This window comes from Oncorhynchus gorbuscha, linkage group LG16, assembly GCF_021184085.1.
Source record: "Oncorhynchus gorbuscha isolate QuinsamMale2020 ecotype Even-year linkage group LG16, OgorEven_v1.0, whole genome shotgun sequence".
NCBI lineage: Eukaryota > Metazoa > Chordata > Actinopteri > Salmoniformes > Salmonidae > Oncorhynchus > Oncorhynchus gorbuscha.
The window spans coordinates 50,413,784-50,430,700 of NC_060188.1; the positions used below are offsets into that span (position 1 = coordinate 50,413,784).

Below are 16,917 nucleotides of genomic sequence, written 5' to 3' on the forward strand. Positions count from 1 at the left end.
AAGCCAGTGTAGGTACCGTAGATATAAAGTAGGAATTTTCTCTTTACCTGACTACTTTGGAGTCCTTGCAGATGATGTGCAGTTGGAACATGTCCCTGCTCTCCACACTCTCTATGAGCCTCAGAGGCACCTGTACGGGGAGACAGAGAGAGGACACCACATTACACAAGACACCAGGGTAGACACAACACCTCTAATAATGGGGGCACCACTTTACACAGGACACCTCACTGAACACAACACATTTAATGAAGTGCCTAGTCATCTAGGCTCGCCATGGCTAGTTAATGTACCTACTGTAAGGTAGACAGCAAGGCACGGTGAGGTAACAATACATTTTTCACACAGCAGAGGGGATTGGAAGATGATATTTGTGGTGGTCTTACCCATGGGTTATGTAAATTCACGCAAGCCTCTATTAGGTATAGGCCTAAAACAGACACCATACCAATGCCTCTATTGCCAGACCAATATCTAATTCACGACAGCATCATTTGCATTTCCTTATAAAATCATCACGTTGCATGCTATTACATTGTCAATGCACCTTCCATGAACTATAACGTTTATATCTTAAGTGTATTTACACTTTTCATAGTTGCCACAGTAAATTCTCACACACTAAGTCTCATTCATACAAACAACAACCATTATGCAACCACCATTTTAAACCAACGAGTCATTACCACAGGCCAAGCTCTGGACTCAGCAGCAGTGCAATCTATTCTAGACTCTCCACTCAGTCATTCTATCATGCTGAGCCTGTAGTGTTCCGTACCACTGCTCTAGCTCTATTATTGGTCCACAGGTCAGGGGTGTTAATGAGGTCACTCTGAACTCAACAGTTATAAAATTACCCAATGAGGCTTGACCTTTGATTGGGGCAGGCCAATCAGCACCTACACTGACCGGCAGGGGGCCTGGGTCATCTAACTCGGTAAGGAACAACCAATTCATGCTGCCACAGTTCAGACAGACTTCGGCACAAAGTGGTGCTACAAAATCTGAAGCAAAACAGAACTGCTTGGGCTCTTGCCTTGCTAAGTGCATTCAATTATATTCAATGTTGAGGAGATTCTGAATCAGAAAATGAATAAAACAGTTTTTAGATTGCTTCCAATTTCAAATGAAATGACATTTTGTCTGCCCGGAGGGCACAACAACCCAGGAGTAGTCAGCCTGAACCAGAGGTTGAATGATAGAGCGCTCTAGTCTAGACTGTGGGAGGGAGGAGTGGGGAAGCTGAGGGTTGCTGTTGACACAAGGTACTCACAGAAATATGATTGTCCACACCTTGACAGGTCTGCAACAAAGTGACAGACAGACACCAGGACCAGGGAGGGAGCAGAGAGCAGGAAGGAGGAGGGGGGTGATAACAAGACAGGGGACAGAGGGAATGGAAAAACTATTCAACTGAAGAAAAACAACAAAACAAAGTTACTGATAGGTAATGCATAAAAAGAAAAGCTAAAGGTGGAAGATAATGAAAATCAAGCAGAGAACACAAATTAGCACGGCAGAAAGAGCGACTTTTGCCGACCACAACCAAGCTTGAAAAGGAAAGTATGAGAGAAGGAAATAGAAGGGGAAAGGATATGAAAATGTAACAAACTAACAGTGCAGATGTCTGTATGTTTAGAAAAAAAAGTGGTCTTACTGCAGGTGCTCTGTTAGATGACTGGAGTTCTGGGATGGGGGAGGAGGAGGAAAGGAGTTTGTCTCTAAAACCCGACCCTAGGCAACACATTGACCTTGTTTACATGCACACCAATATTCGGGATACTGTCACATCATGTCCCGTTTACAACAACACGAAAAAGCTTGTATCCCGGTTATGAGAAACTCGGATAAGATGCCTATGATATGCTGATCTTCGACGGGATACTGTGGCATGTAAACATCTTATCCCGTTGACCGTTGTTTTTCGCGTTCTGCGCAGGCTCAGTTTCGCATATCATAGGTGTTGTGTGATGATGTTCTCATCTGATATTCAAACAAAAAATTAAGAATCTGCGCAATTTGATCCACCATAATTACATAACAATTTATTTTACTGATACTCCGTACTGGTCCATATAGCCTACTGGCTAATTTCACCAATAATTTAGACATGCTTTTTCCGACATTTGGTAGGCCATTTGTTTGTCAACTATAGTTAGATACATGTTGCTTCTCTTCTGTCATAACTGCCCCAGAAGACTATAAAGTAGTGCTCACCAGAATGTCTTACATCGATAGAATGAATGCACTAGTAATCTAGTTAACACCGGTAAAGTTAGTTTCGTATAGGGATCAGTCTGCTCGTATAGGGATCAGTCGTGTAAGTCTGTTTCGTATAGGGATCAGGGAGAAAACGGAATTACTAAAAACGGTGGAAAGATTGGTCCTGTGCAAAATGTCCAAATGTCATCGGTTTGACAGGTTTTAAGGAAACGAAAAGCTGAGAAAACGATGAAACACGTTTCTGATATGACTTCAGTTCATATTGGTTGCATATTTTATGTGGTTGAAATACTGTCTACTTGTTTAACAGTGCCAGAGATAACACATTACACACACATTGACATTTTCGTCAAGAGATGCTGAAAGAAAGAAATCATATTTCTCCACTCCTGTTCCCGAGACCAAATAAACATTTGTTGTATAATTTTACTGCAAGAAATGCATAAATCCCCTGGAGTTGATATTATTTTACTCTACATGTAGAAGGTTACAGGCCTACAGTCAGTGTCCTTATTTCAGTTACTGTTTCCATTTAACCCATATGAACTTAAATGAGGATTTTCTGTTTATTCATGGTTACATGGATACTCGTAAGCGGATATCAAAGGTGCTTGAAAACAGCTTAAGACCATTAGAATGACACATTTCAGTGATATCTGCTAACCAGACCTCTCATTAAGCGATGGTCAGACGATGGTCTTGTATCAGGAATATCAGGAATACTGTGCTCATGTAAACGTGGTCAGTGACTAGGGTCTAGTTTCAATGACGGACTCATTTGGCATAGAGGAACTACGTCACTGCCTCCTTCACTACTTTATCTGCTTGAATAAAAAAGGATTTGAATCGCGACATTCTCACATGTCTGCCCCGTGATTTTTCTTTCTTTTTCTCCCTTATCGAAATAGTCAGTGACATCGATCCTCTATGCCAAAAGAGTCCATCACTGAAACCAAACCCTAGTCACTGTTGCCTAGGGTTGAGGTTCGAGACTAAAGGAGTAGGTGGAATCTTACTCTAAGGCCAGTGAATGCAAACAATCAGGCTGTTTGTATTACAGCAGGTTCTGGCGTCAGTAGGAGGGGCCACTGGATGCCAAGACAAATGTGTGTGTGTGTGTGTGTGTGTGTGTGTGTGTGTGTGTGTGTGTGTGTGTGTGTGTGTGTGTGTGTGTGTGTGTGTGTGTGTGTGTGTGTGTGTGTGTGTGTGTGTGTGTGTGTGTGTGTGTGTGTGTGTGTGTGTGTGTGTGTGTGTGTGTGTGTGTGTGTGTGTGTGTGTACATGCGTGAGTGTGCCTGTGTGTCTGGTGTGTGCACGTGCAACTTTAAGTAAGTGCTGGGCCGGCTCCCTGAAACTCCAGAGGTCACGTAAAACAGTCCTGGCTGGTGGTGAGATCATAGCCACCGCTCACTGCACCACTCCTGTGGTGCCTGACACACTGCCAACTCAGTGGGTGTGAGGAGGGGACCAGGCATCAGGTCCTGAGAATGGCTCTGCATCTCAATCACATCATTTGAAGTGCTACCAGCCTTGGCTTGTAAGCAGCAGGACATTCTGTCTAAAATGTATTATATGGCCTGTAATGAATCTAACCAGCAGTGCCTCTCCTTTCAGGCAGGGTTCCGTTCCTCACATTACTTACCTCTCAGTTCTGTGTACAGATCTACAGATCTATAGACAGTGTAATGAATCTAACCAGCAGAGCCTCTCCTTTCAGGCAGGGTTCTGTTCCTCACATTACCTACCTCTCAGTTCTGTGCACAGATCTACAGACAGTGTAATGAATCTAACCAGCAGAGCCTCTCCTTTCAGGCAGGGTTCTGTTCCTCACATTACCTACCTCTCAGTTCTGTGCACAGATCTACAGACAGTGTAATGAATCTAACCAGCAGAGCCTCTCCTTTCAGGCAGGGTTCTGTTCCTCACATTACCTACCTCTCAGTTCTGTGTACAGATCTACAGATATATAGACAGTATAGCAATTAGCCTGGCAACCAAACTGATTTATGTACATTACACTGCAGCATTCAATCTGATTTAACCAGGCTGTCAGAGCAGCTATTTTAAAATTGAACCTTTATTTAACTAGGCAAGTCAGTTAAGAACAAATTCTTATTTTCAATGACGGCCTAGGAACAGTGGGTTAACTGCCTCATTCAGGGGCAGAACGACAGATTTTTACCTTGTCAGCTCGGGGATTCCATCTTACAACCTTTCAGTTACTAACACTCTAACCACTAGGCTACCTAGCGATATGGCAAAAATGTATGAGTAGTGCGTGACCTTAGGGTGGCAACACATACATTCTAAGTGATTTCAATGGGTTTTTCTCCATTCTGATTGTTTTATACTGTTCAATTCACCCCAAAATAATTTTCCGCATTTTCTTCAATTTCTGCATTTCCTGCACTAATTTTAGACCATTTCCACACTGCCACGTAGGGCTGCACAATATAGGCAAAGAATCTAGACCTTATTTTAACCAAATGTTGTAATTGTATTTGATTGATTTGCAATATATATATATATATATATATATATATATATATATATATATATATATATATATATATATATATATATATATATATATATATATATATATATATATATATTCCATTTGACGCTTTTATCCAAAGCGACTTACAGTCATGTGTGCATACATTCTACAAAACACTTGGGTGAACTGTAAAAATGATTATTCTAATTCCATAGTTAGAATATAATAGTGGGCACTTTGAGGACAATAGATGATGACAAATGAAAACCCCAGGAAGGAATTATTGTGACAGGGTAGGAACCAAAGTGTTGATAAGTGTTTACTTGGGGACCCTATAATTTTGGCTACATTGAATGTTTTCTCTTAGCTACTTCATGTAACTAACATATTCATGCTTTGTGTATTCCTCTTTGATTTAGAAGATACTGTTGCACAAAAAACATGATGATTTAGGTCTACATCATCAATGCTATTATCAGGCTGTATAGCTAATTACAGTACCAGTCAAAAGTTTGGACACACCTACTCATTCCAGGGTTTGTATTTATTTTTACTATTTTCTACATTTTAGAATAATAGTGAAGACATCGAAACTATGAAATAGCACATATGGAATCATATAGTAGCCAAAAAAGTGTTAAACAAATGAAAATATATTTTATATTTGAGATTCATTAAAGAAGCCACCCTTTGCCTTGATGACGGCTTTGCACTCTCTTGGCATTATTTCAACCAGCTTCATGAGGTAGTCACCTGGAATTCATTTCAATTAACAGGTGTTGCTTGTTAAAAGTTCATGTGTGGAATTTCTTTCCTTCTTAATACATTTGAGGCAATCAGTTATGTTGTGACTAGGTAGGGGTGGTATACAGAAGATAGCCCTATTTGGTAAAAGACCAAGCACATTTTATGGCAAGAACAGCTCAAATAAGCAAAGATAAATGACAGTCCATCAATACTTTAAGACAGGAAGGTCAGTCAATGCGGAACATTTCAAGAACTTTGAACATTTCTTCAAGTGCAGTCGCAAAATACATCAAGCGCTATGATGAAACTGGCTCTCATGAGGACCGCCACAGGAAAGGAAGACCCAGAGTTACCTCTGCTGCAGAGGATACGTTCATTAGTTACCAGCCTCAGAAATTGCAGCCCAAATACATGCTTCACAGAGTTCAAGTAACAGACACATCTCAACATCAACTGTTCAGAAGAGACTGCGTGAATCAGGCCTTCATGGTGAAATTGCTGCACAGAAACGACTACTAAAGGACACCAAAAAGAAGAAGAGACTTGCTTGGGCCAAGAAACACGAGCAACGGACATTAGACCGGTGGAAATCTGTCCTATTGTCCAAATTTTTGATTTTTGGTTTCAACCCCAGTGTCTTTGTGAGACACAGAGTAGGCAAACGGATGATCTCCTCATGTGTAGTTCCCGCCGTGGAGCACGGATGAGGAGGTGTGATGGTGCTTTGCTGGTGACACTGTCAGTAGTTTATTTATTTTTCAAAACACACTTAACCAGCATGGCTACCACAGCATTCTGCAGCGGTACACCATCCCACCTGGTTTGCCCTTAGTGGGACTATTATTTGTTTTTCAACAGGACAATGACCCAACACACGTCCAGGCTGTGTAAGGGCTATTTGACCAAGGAGAGTGATGGAGTGCTGCATCAGATGACCTGATCTCCGTAATCACCCAACCTCAATCCAATTGAGATGGTTTGGGATAAGTCAGACTGCAGAGTGAAGGAAAAGCACCCAACAAGTACTCAGCATATGTGGGAACTCCTTCAAGAATGTTGGGAAAGCATTCTAGGTGAAGCTCGTTTAGAGAATGCCAAGAGTGTGCAATTCTTTCATCAAGGCAAAGGTTGCCTACTTTGAAGAATCTCAAATATAAAATATATTTGGATTTGTTTAACACTTTTTTGGTTAATACATGATTTCATATGTGTTATTTCATAGTTTTGATGTCTTCACTATTATTCTACAACATAGTAAATAGTAAAAATAAAGAAAAACCCTTGAATGAGTAGCCGTGTTCAAACTTTTGACTGGTACTGTATGTTTGCTCTGACTCAGTACATTAGCTAGCTAGCTAACCAGTGATTAGCATTAGCAGCTAACACAATTTAGGCCCAACTTGCTAAGAAAATACAAACTAGCTGGTTGCAGATGTAAGAAACACAAACAAATAGTGTAATTATAAAACACTACTGGATTTATATTAAGTGAAAACAGCATCATTGTCATCAACATTGATCCGTGTGTTGCATTGACCATACAGACTGAAGGCAAGTTTCTCGTGGTCGAGGAACAACAAATGCCCACCTTGAGTGACAGGGGGCGGGGCTATGTCTGTGTGGAAAGCAGCATGTTAAGAGAGAGCAGGGAGCGATGACTCAAATAGTGAAGTAAACTATAAAAATGGAAGTTACACACAAAGTATCACATTGTACAAACCAAATATTTAAATACCGATATAGAAGGTAAAATAAAACCCCAAACCGATCCGTGGATCAATACCAGCATATCGTAAAATACGCATGTGTTCATTATGTCTTACATTTATAATGGAGTCCTTAAACTTGATGTGGAGCCTGTAGTTGGAGATGGCGATGATGGTGTCATCGGCTCGGCCTAGATACTCCACCCCTTCCCCCTGCAGAGCTGAGAACGGCACCTGGAGGGGACACAAACGTCAACGCAATGTTAAGACAACATGAACCACAATGCTTAATCAACATTGCCATAAGGACGTCGGATATCAGCGACACAAACGTCACAAAGTTAAAACCTTGCAGTTTTTACAGTATATTCACTTCATTATCTTCCTATTAATCCCACTGTTCTCTGTAAAATTTGCAATGCAGCCGTCACACATCAAACCAGAGTACATGGTCCAATGGAGAATCAACACTATCCTGCTGATTATCACACCTGTTCGTGGTCTCTTAAATGTGTACCTAGTAGTGTGAAAAGACCTTTAGTTCTCCTGGTCAGTGTTGCTGGAATCTGATTGGCTTGTTCTCCAGGTGCTTGCACTGCTAGTGGTTGAGATCTGTTTTGGTAAACCGTATAGAAATTTAACTACTTTCTCCAATCATGGCTAGTGGGAAGGTTGCTGACTTTTTCTGTGGCTTAACCAACATGGCTCGTCATTTAACATTTGTATTCATATTTACAGATCACATACAGGTTTGTTATTAAGGCACATGAAAGTTCACGTTCAAGAAGGCATTTCTTTTAAAAAGAAAGACAAAAAAAAACATGTATTACCCTACTGTGAAGTAGGAACTAACGCCAAATGTCCAGCTTCTTGAATCTATTCATAAATGTGCTTTGTGGCAGTCTCCATTAGCACTAATAGCATAAAAGGATCTATGTGAGAGAGGAGAGCAGGTTGGCTGTTCTTTGAGCCTGAGTGAACAGGCCGACAGGCAGGCGGGCAGGGAGGTTGTGTACTATGTACTGTGTGTGTGTGTGTGTGTGTGGTGTACATGGTTAACGGTACTGTCTTTGTGATGGCTCTCAAACCATCTAACATTCCAGATACATGCCCATTTCATTAGTCCCTCAGCCCAGACTCCAGGCCTGCATTCCAAATGGCAACATATTACCCATAGGGCTCTGGTCAAAACAAGTGCACTATGTAGGCAATAGGGTGCCATTTGGGACACAAGGATAGAGAAGACCCATGCATTAAGATAATTGGTTCCCATCACAGAATAGAACACGTTTCATCTCTCTCAGAAGTAGCACATTTATTTTAGCTGCTTAAAACCCAACAAGGTGGAGGGAGAGAGACAGATAAAGACTAAATAGAGGGAACTGATAATGCCAATGTCTAAATGATGCCTCAAGTCGTCTAAAACAGGAAGCCAATTAACGAGATGCAGCCAAACAAACATTAATGATCACTGTGTTCAAACTTAATTCAACATTTTATTGCACTTTACTGAAAATGATTTATACTGAACAAAAATATAAATGCAACATGTAAAGTGTTGATCCCATGTTTCATGAGCTGAAATAAAAGATCCCAGACATTTTCCATAAGCGCAAAAAGTTTATTTCTCTCAAATTTTGTGCACAAATTTATTTACATCCCTGTTAGTGAGCATTTTTCCTTTGCCAAAATAATCCATCCACCTGACTGGTATGGCATATCACGAAGTTGATTAAACAGCATGATCATTACACAGGTGCACCTTGTGCTGGGGACAATAAAAGGCCACTCTAAAATGTGCAGTTTTGTCACACAATGTCACAGATGTCTCAAGTTTTGAGGGAGTGTGCAATTGGCATGCTGATTGCAGGAATTTCCATCAGAGCTATTGCCAGAGAATTGAATGTTAATTTTCTGCCAAAAGCCGCCTCAAACATCGTTTGAGGAGCATTTCTGTTAATAAAGCTCTTTTGTGGGGAAACGTTATTTCTCATTGCCTGGGCCTGGCTCGCCATGGCTGCACCCCTGCCCAGTCATGTGAAATCTATAGATTAGGGCCTAATTTATTTCAATTTCCTTATATGAACTGTAACTCAGTAAAATCGTTGAAAATGTTCCGTGTTGCGTTTACAGTTTTGTTTAGTGTAATATTGACAGAGACAAATTATGCCCATGTTCGTCTTGTCATTAGACTGGTGCGTGGCAACAGATGAGAAACATTTTAGCTGTAATTGATGTTTTACTGTGAAGTCTAAACGGGATGAAATAATGTCTAAATCACTTTTCCTCTGCCTGGAACTCTAGTCTTGTTCACTGGTGCCATGACAAAGGTCTGTAAATGCATAATGTATAATTACTCTGTGTGTATGCCTGGTGAATTGAATAACATTTCTCACCTATACTTCTCTCTCTCGGAGTAGAAAGGCCTACTTTGATTTTTCTCTTCCACTCATGTCTCCTGGCATCAATCTTTACTTTACTCATCACCTCCGCCATGCTGGCTGTCAACATGGGGGCCCCACAGGGGTGTGTGCTTAGTCCCTTCCTGTACTCACTTGTTCAACACGACTGTGTGGCCACGCATGACTCCAACACCGTCAAGTATGCTGACAACACGACGGCGATAGGCCTGATCACCGGCGACAATGAGACAGCCTACTACAGGGGGGTGGTCAGTGACCTGGCAGTGTGGAACACTCCCCCATCTACACCGTGAAGAAGGTGTGATAGCGCGTCTTTCCCCTGAGGAGGTTGAAAATACTTTGCATGGGCCCTCAAATCCTCAAAATGTTCTACAGTTTCACCATTGAGAGCATCTTGACTGGCTGCATCACTGGTATGACAACTGGTATGACAACTGCACCTCCCTTGATTGCAAGGTGCTACAGAGGATGGTGCAGACAACCCAGTACATCACAGGGGCTGAGCTCCCTGCAATAAAGGACCTCTATGTCAGGCAGTGTGAAAGGTGAGTAGGCCACCATTTGTTCTTTATCTGACTTGCCAAGTTAAATAAAGGTTAAATTTTTAAAAAAATTAAATGTTAAATAAAAGGAAGGCAATTGTTCTAGACTCGAATCACCCAAGCCATAGACTGTTCTCTCTGCTTCCGCACAGCAAACGGTACTGAAGCAAGCCAGAAGACTGCTAAATAGCTAACAAAATGGTTACACAGACTATTTGCATTGACCCTTCTAATTTATTTTTGCACTGACTATGCACACACACACACACACACACACACACACACACACACACACACACACACACACACACACACACACACACACACACACACACACACACACACACACACACACACACACACACACACACACACACACACACACACACACACACACACACACACACACACACACACAAAGTCATATTATATGCTGCTACTCTGTTTATCATATAGCCTGACACCTAGTCACCTTAACCATTTACATATCTAACCCTCCAACTCCAGTATCCCTACACATTGTAAATATGGTATTGGAACTGACTCTGGAACTGACCCTGTATATACAGTAGCTTAGTTTATTTTGTTCTTATTTCTATTTCTCGTGTGTTTTTGTTCTACTTTGCTTTATTTATTTTGTATAGTACTACAGATATTGATTACTGCACTGTTGCGAAAGAGCAAGCAAGAAAGTCATTTCACCATGTGACAAAAACTTGAAACTGAAGTTGTGTAGCGAAAAGCTAAAAGCGGTTTGGTTGTTGTTATGCTGTGAGCATTCACTAGAGACGACAACATCTAGAAGATCTCTATTTTGGAAAGACAGCACAGAGTTGTTGCCTAGTGACCACTTAGGCACAATAATACCTCATAATAATTGCCTCATCACACTCACTACTTACTGAGTCACTCTAAGACATGACCTGTTGGGGCATGAACATACAGGACAGGCAGGGGAGAGAGGATGACTGTAAGATGTGAAATGGTACAGCCCAGAGAAAACAACTCATTGAAAGGAGCATTGGGCCTGGGTACTACAAAATGAATGTCTGTAAAAAAAAAAACATTATCATTATCTACTCAAACTCACTTCTCTCTGGTGAAATGAATGATCAGAGAAAATGCACAAGGATCACAGCAAGGGAAGATGAGAGTGAGACGTTTTATTTTATTTTTTACATTTGATCACAGAAAATGTAAGAAATGGACAATCTTTTTTTTTTTTTAAACAGGGAGCATGCAGGCTTCCAAATGGAAGCATCAGGAATCGATAGAGGCCATGAGGCTTTTACTGATGGCTCTGGATGGAACCTGGCACTGATGCTTGGCCCAGATAACACATTTACATTTACACCAGACTGAATGAATGGTGAGGGCAGCGTTCAGTCTGGTTTAATCAGTCTACTCTCCCTCCATGGTGGAGATTATAACCTTTACTTATTTTTTATCATTGTCCCTCCCAGGCCAGCTCCTTGAACCAGCCCAGACCAGTGCCCCATAGTCTGCCCTGTGCCCCATATATCTTACTAATGTTTGTGTTGCTGTTCATCTGTCACAAAAAGAAAGTGCCTGGGTAGCTTTGGCTTGGCAGAGGTACAGGAGAGAGGGTGGGGTGCAGTGTCGATGGGGTCTCACAGATAACATCAGTAGTGGGCCTAAATATGAGAGCTGTTCAGATAAAGCTATGGGTATGGTTCTCTCTTTATGGGAGGTGTAATATTCCTAACATGATCTCTGAGTCTGACTGTCTATTATGAGAAACTTAAATGACAAGGAGACAATATCATCAGAATACTAACGAAGCCTCCAGGGGCTAAATCATGTGCACCGCTCGTTAACTGTCCAGGCAAGAGTGGATGAAGGCAATCCACTGCAACTCCACTGTCGAAGGCAGGGAACTAACACATCCCGCTGAAAGTGTCATACATAGTTAACATCCTGTACAGTCTCTCTCTGAGCTGCATCAAGCTGGCTCTGTGGTTCTGCTCTGCTCCAAATAGAGTTGTATGACTCATAGACGGCCGGGTAGTGCAGCAGAAGATACAGTGTCACGTTTTTCCCTCTCCTGCCTCAGGCAGTACAGATAAAAAGAGAGGGAAGAGAGACCTAGAGAAAGAGAGAGAGATGGATAGAGGGAGGAAAAAGACCATGCAGTGACAAATATTTTATGACTTGGTGGTTTGTGAGTCGTGACTTCCGGTTTTAGGCAACTGGAGAGGGAGGGGCACTCCAGAGAGGGGAGTGGAGGAGGAGAAAAGAGTGAAATGCAGAGCAATACAGTATGTTAAATGGACGATTGTAAAGCACCACTGTGATACTACTGTGGCAGAGGTCAGCTATACTGGCGGATGTCTGTAATTCGCCTACAGTGAGACCCAGTTAAAGTCAGTGTAGGTAGCATCTATTTCTCAATGCGAGAAAAGCATATACAGTGCATTTGGAAAGTATTATAGCCTTATTCTAAAATGGATTAAATAAAACATGTCCTTATCATTCTACATAATGACAAAGCTTTTTAAGTATTTAAACCCTTTGCTATGAGACTCAAATTGAGCTCAGTTACATCCTGTTTTGATTGATCATCCTTGATGTTTCTACAACTTCATTGGAGTCCACCTGTGGTAAATTCAATTAATAAGACATGATTTAGAAAGGCACACACCTGTCTATATAAGGTCCCACAGTTGACAGTGCATGTCAATGCAAAAACCAAGCCATGAGGTCAAAGAAATTGTCTGTAAAGCTCCAAGACAGGATTGTGTTGCGGCACAGATCTGGGGAAGGGTACCATAGAATTTCTGCAGCACTGAAGGTTCCCAAGCGCTCAGGACCTCAGACTGGGGGTGAAGGTTCACCTTTCAACAGGACAACGGCCCTAAGCACACAGCCAAGGCAACGCAGGAGTAGCTTCGGGACAAGTCTCTGAATTTCATTGAGTGGCCCAGCCAGAGCCCGGACTTGAACCCGATCGAACGTCTCTGGAGAGACCTGAAAATGACTACAGTATGCAGAGACGTTCCCCATCCAACCTCATAGAGCTTGAGAGGATCTACAGAGAAGAATGGTAGAAACTCCCCAAATACTGGTGTGCCAAGCTCAAAGCTGTAATCGCTGCAAAAGGTGCTTCAACACGTAGTGAGTAAAGGGTCTGAATACTTATGCAAATGTGATATTTCAGTTATTTATTTTTAATACATTTGCAAAAATCATTTTTTTTTGTTTTTGCTTTGTCATTATGGGGTATTGTGTGTAGTTTGATTAGGAAAAAAACAATTTAATCAACTTTAGAAGAAGGCTGTAACGTAACAAAATGTGGAAAAAGTCAAGGGGTCTGAATACTTTCCGAATGCGCTGTAATAGCAACCTAGAGCACCTCAAGAAATTCCCCAATTACAAAGTCTTAAATACATTTTTATATTGTAATGTTGTTTTGAAAATGGGGCTTGAAGTTTTCTCAAAATCAGCTCTAACTTTGGAAACAATCCCATAACGCCCCGCGGTCAGTGTCACACAGTGAGGAAATATAAAGTCATGCTCACCTTTCTATATATATTTTTTGTCCATAGGTCCATAAAGACAGTAACAGTATGGAGCTAGCGATTGCATTTTTATTCATCTCCTTTTTGATCGTCTTTTAGGAGTTTAGGGAAGTTTAATACATTTTAATCCATTTCAATTTAATCCACCAGAAAAGACAGAAGAAATAATACAACAAATAGTGTTAAACTCAAATATACCAATTGATTTAAAAAAACATACTTTTTAAAAATATAAATAAAATCTTCGTAAATGATATCATAAATATGACTGGTGGAGTTATGTTATACAACTAAAACATAATGGAAGAGGAAAGTGGAAGGGGGGAAAAGAGGAAAGTGGAAAGGGGGAAAAGAGGAAAGTGGAAGGGGGGAAAAGAGGAAAGTGGAAGGGGGGAAAAGAGGAAAGTGGAAGGGGGGAAAAGTAAGGAACATGTCTGTCGGCCCTGCATGAAAGAAAATGGTGATAAATAAAGTATACCCGTTTCATTTAAGGACCAGAAAATTGACAGCCGTGCCGTATAGATTGCAAAACAGTTTTCCATGGCACATGGTTTATGAACTGATACGCAAAACGACGCCGGATTCAAAACGTAGAATATTTCAATTTAAATTATTATACAGAACTCTTGCAACCAACATAATGTTATTTATATGGGGGATACAACATTCCCAGCTCTGCAGATTTTGCTGCGAAGAGGCAGAATCATTAGATCATTTGTTTTGGTACTGTCCATATGTAGCTTGTTTTTGGAATAGCTGAAGAATAGCTGAAGAATTGGAATATTTACCGGGAGCTAACCCTGCAGATAGCAGAGCTTTTGTGAAACATCACAGCGCAGTTGAAAGATATATGGCAAATAGAAATCCAATATGGATTGTGTTAAGCGATAGATGGGAGGGGTTGAATGGAGCTGAAGGTTTGGACTAATAACAACAAGATATCTAATGTAAAACATACTGTGCCCGTAAAATGTATATAGGTTAGGAACTGTTTTTGAAAGAGTACAGTTTGAAAGATATGGCAAATGGAAATCAAATCGGAAGGACATCAATAATATATGGGAGAGATTGTGTGTAGAACAAGAGTTAAAAACAACAGCTGGAAATACAGGCCTAAGCGTTGTTGTTCACTAGTTTTCTCCAACTGAGGGAGGGGTGGTAGGGTTGAAGCGTAACAAAGGAGATAAAAAAGGTGTGTGTATATATATATCCAATTAATTTATGTGTGTGTGTGTGTGTGTGTGTGTGTGTGTGTGTGTGTGTGTGTGTGTGTGTGTGTGTGTGTGTGTGTGTGTGTGTGTGTGTGTGTGTGTGTGTGTGTGTGTGTGTGTGTGTGTGTGTGTGTGTGTGTGTGTGTGTGTGTGTATATATATATATTTGCAAAATAATATATGGGCTATTGGAAGTGACACAGACAATTACATTGATGGAAGCTACAATCTATCTGCAATATTAAAACGGATCTACCCCCTAACATTTAAAAAGAATATACAAAATAATAATGAGTTAAGAGTTCTTGTTTTTTGAGATATCAATACCAAATTCACCTTAGGGATGTCCATGACAGCAACGACAAGTTTTAAGCTGATCTGCCACTGTTGAGTGGATTTACAGTGTTTTTTAAATAGACACGTAAAATCAGATTTTTGATTTAACTAAGCCATCCTTTGACCAATCCATTAGCTGTTCTCAAACCAAGTCCTATGGTTCATGAAAATATGATTGAAAAATTATTTTTAGCATATTTTAGGGTTTTAGGGTAAGCCAGGTTAAGTAATGGTTACATATCCTTGTAGTAAGGCCTCCCGGGTGGCGCAGTGGTCTAAGGCACTGCATCGCAGTGGTCTAAGGCACTGCATCGCAGTGGTCTAAGGCACTGCATCGCAGTGGTCTAAGGCACTGCATCGCAGTGGTCTAAGGCACTGCATCGCAGTGGTCTAAGGCACTGCATCGCAGTGCCAAACAGTAAGACAGTAACTACTAACTGGATATCACAAAATTGGGGGTAAAAAAAAAAATATATATATATGCTTGTAGTTATGAGAAATGACCTCACCCATCAGAAGTGCGCAAATCAGTTAGGTCCTGCTTTTGACAACTCAATCAATGCCATGTTGAGTAAGCATTGTAGAGAGACTTTTATGACAGATTTTCTATTGTCCGTGAAGGTCAAAAAACTGATATAAAGCTAGAAATAATGAGCGAAACATAGATATATCTTAAGAGAAAACCTGATCATTCATCGTTCTCATCCTGAGACTGATTGAATGCGTCTGTGGATGACAAATGAAGCTGCTGTATTAGCGCATCTTTAGCGGGCCAATGCTAAATTTTATCATGTTAAGTAAATTGTGCTATTTATGCTAATTGCTATGTGCACTTCTTTCGAGGTAATTATACACGGAGTGTACAAAGCATTAGGAAAACCTTCCTAATATTGAGTTTTGCACCCCCTTTTGCCCTCAGAACAGCCTCACTTTGTCAGGGCATGGCCTCTACAGGGTGTCGAAAGCATTCCACAGGGATGCTGGCCCATATCGACTCCAATGCTTCCCACAGTAGTGTCAAGTTGGCTGGGTGTCCTTTGTGGGTGGACCATTTTTGAAACAGACGGGAAACTGTTGAGCGTGAAAAACCCTGCAGTGTTGCAGTTATTGACACTCAACCCGGTGCGCCTGGCACCTACTACCATAATCTTTTCCAAGGCACTTCAATCTTTGCCTTGCCCATTCACCCCTCTGAATGACACACATACACAATCCATGTCTCACGGCTTTAAAATCATTCTATAACCTGTCTCCTCCCCTTCATCCACACTGATTTAAATACACGTGACATCAATAAGAGATCATAGCTTTCACCTGGATTCACCTGGTCAGTCTATGTCATGGAAAGAGCAGGTGTTCCTTATGTTTTGAACACTTAGTGTACTTTTTTTTTATAGTGAACAATATTGCATCTGAATGTTGCTTTTGGTACAACCTGATTTTCTGAGCAATCTTTAAAATTATTAGAACATGTAAACAGCTTAAAATCTAGTTCCATCTGTGTATTTGTTCTGCGCATGTGCAAGCACAGCTGTGTGTGTTCCACGCTAAGAACATGCTACATTGGTACAGTTGAAGTTGGACGTTTACATACACCTATGCCAAATACATTTAAACTCAGTTTGACAATTCTTGACATTTAATCTTAGGTCAGTTAGGATCAACACTTTATTTTAAGAATGTGAAATGTC

General features: G+C 40.9%; 1 protein-coding gene across 7 annotated transcripts in view; it reads right to left on the reverse strand.

The window, feature by feature from the left end:
* mtmr4 (myotubularin related protein 4) overlaps nucleotides 1–16,917 on the reverse strand; it is a 140,137-nt gene that overhangs the window by 29,988 nt on the left and 93,232 nt on the right. For 6 of the 7 annotated variants that reach the window (XM_046306276.1, XM_046306275.1, XM_046306274.1 and 3 more), the window contains 2 exons: nucleotides 7,293–7,409; nucleotides 48–130 (listed from right to left, as the gene is read on the reverse strand). In XM_046306276.1, coding sequence (XP_046162232.1) covers nucleotides 48–130; nucleotides 7,293–7,409 — 200 coding nt within the window. Of the gene's footprint in view, nucleotides 1–47; nucleotides 131–1,273; nucleotides 1,347–7,292; nucleotides 7,410–16,917 lie in introns of those variants that run through there. The other variant, XM_046306280.1, reaches the window with a different exon arrangement.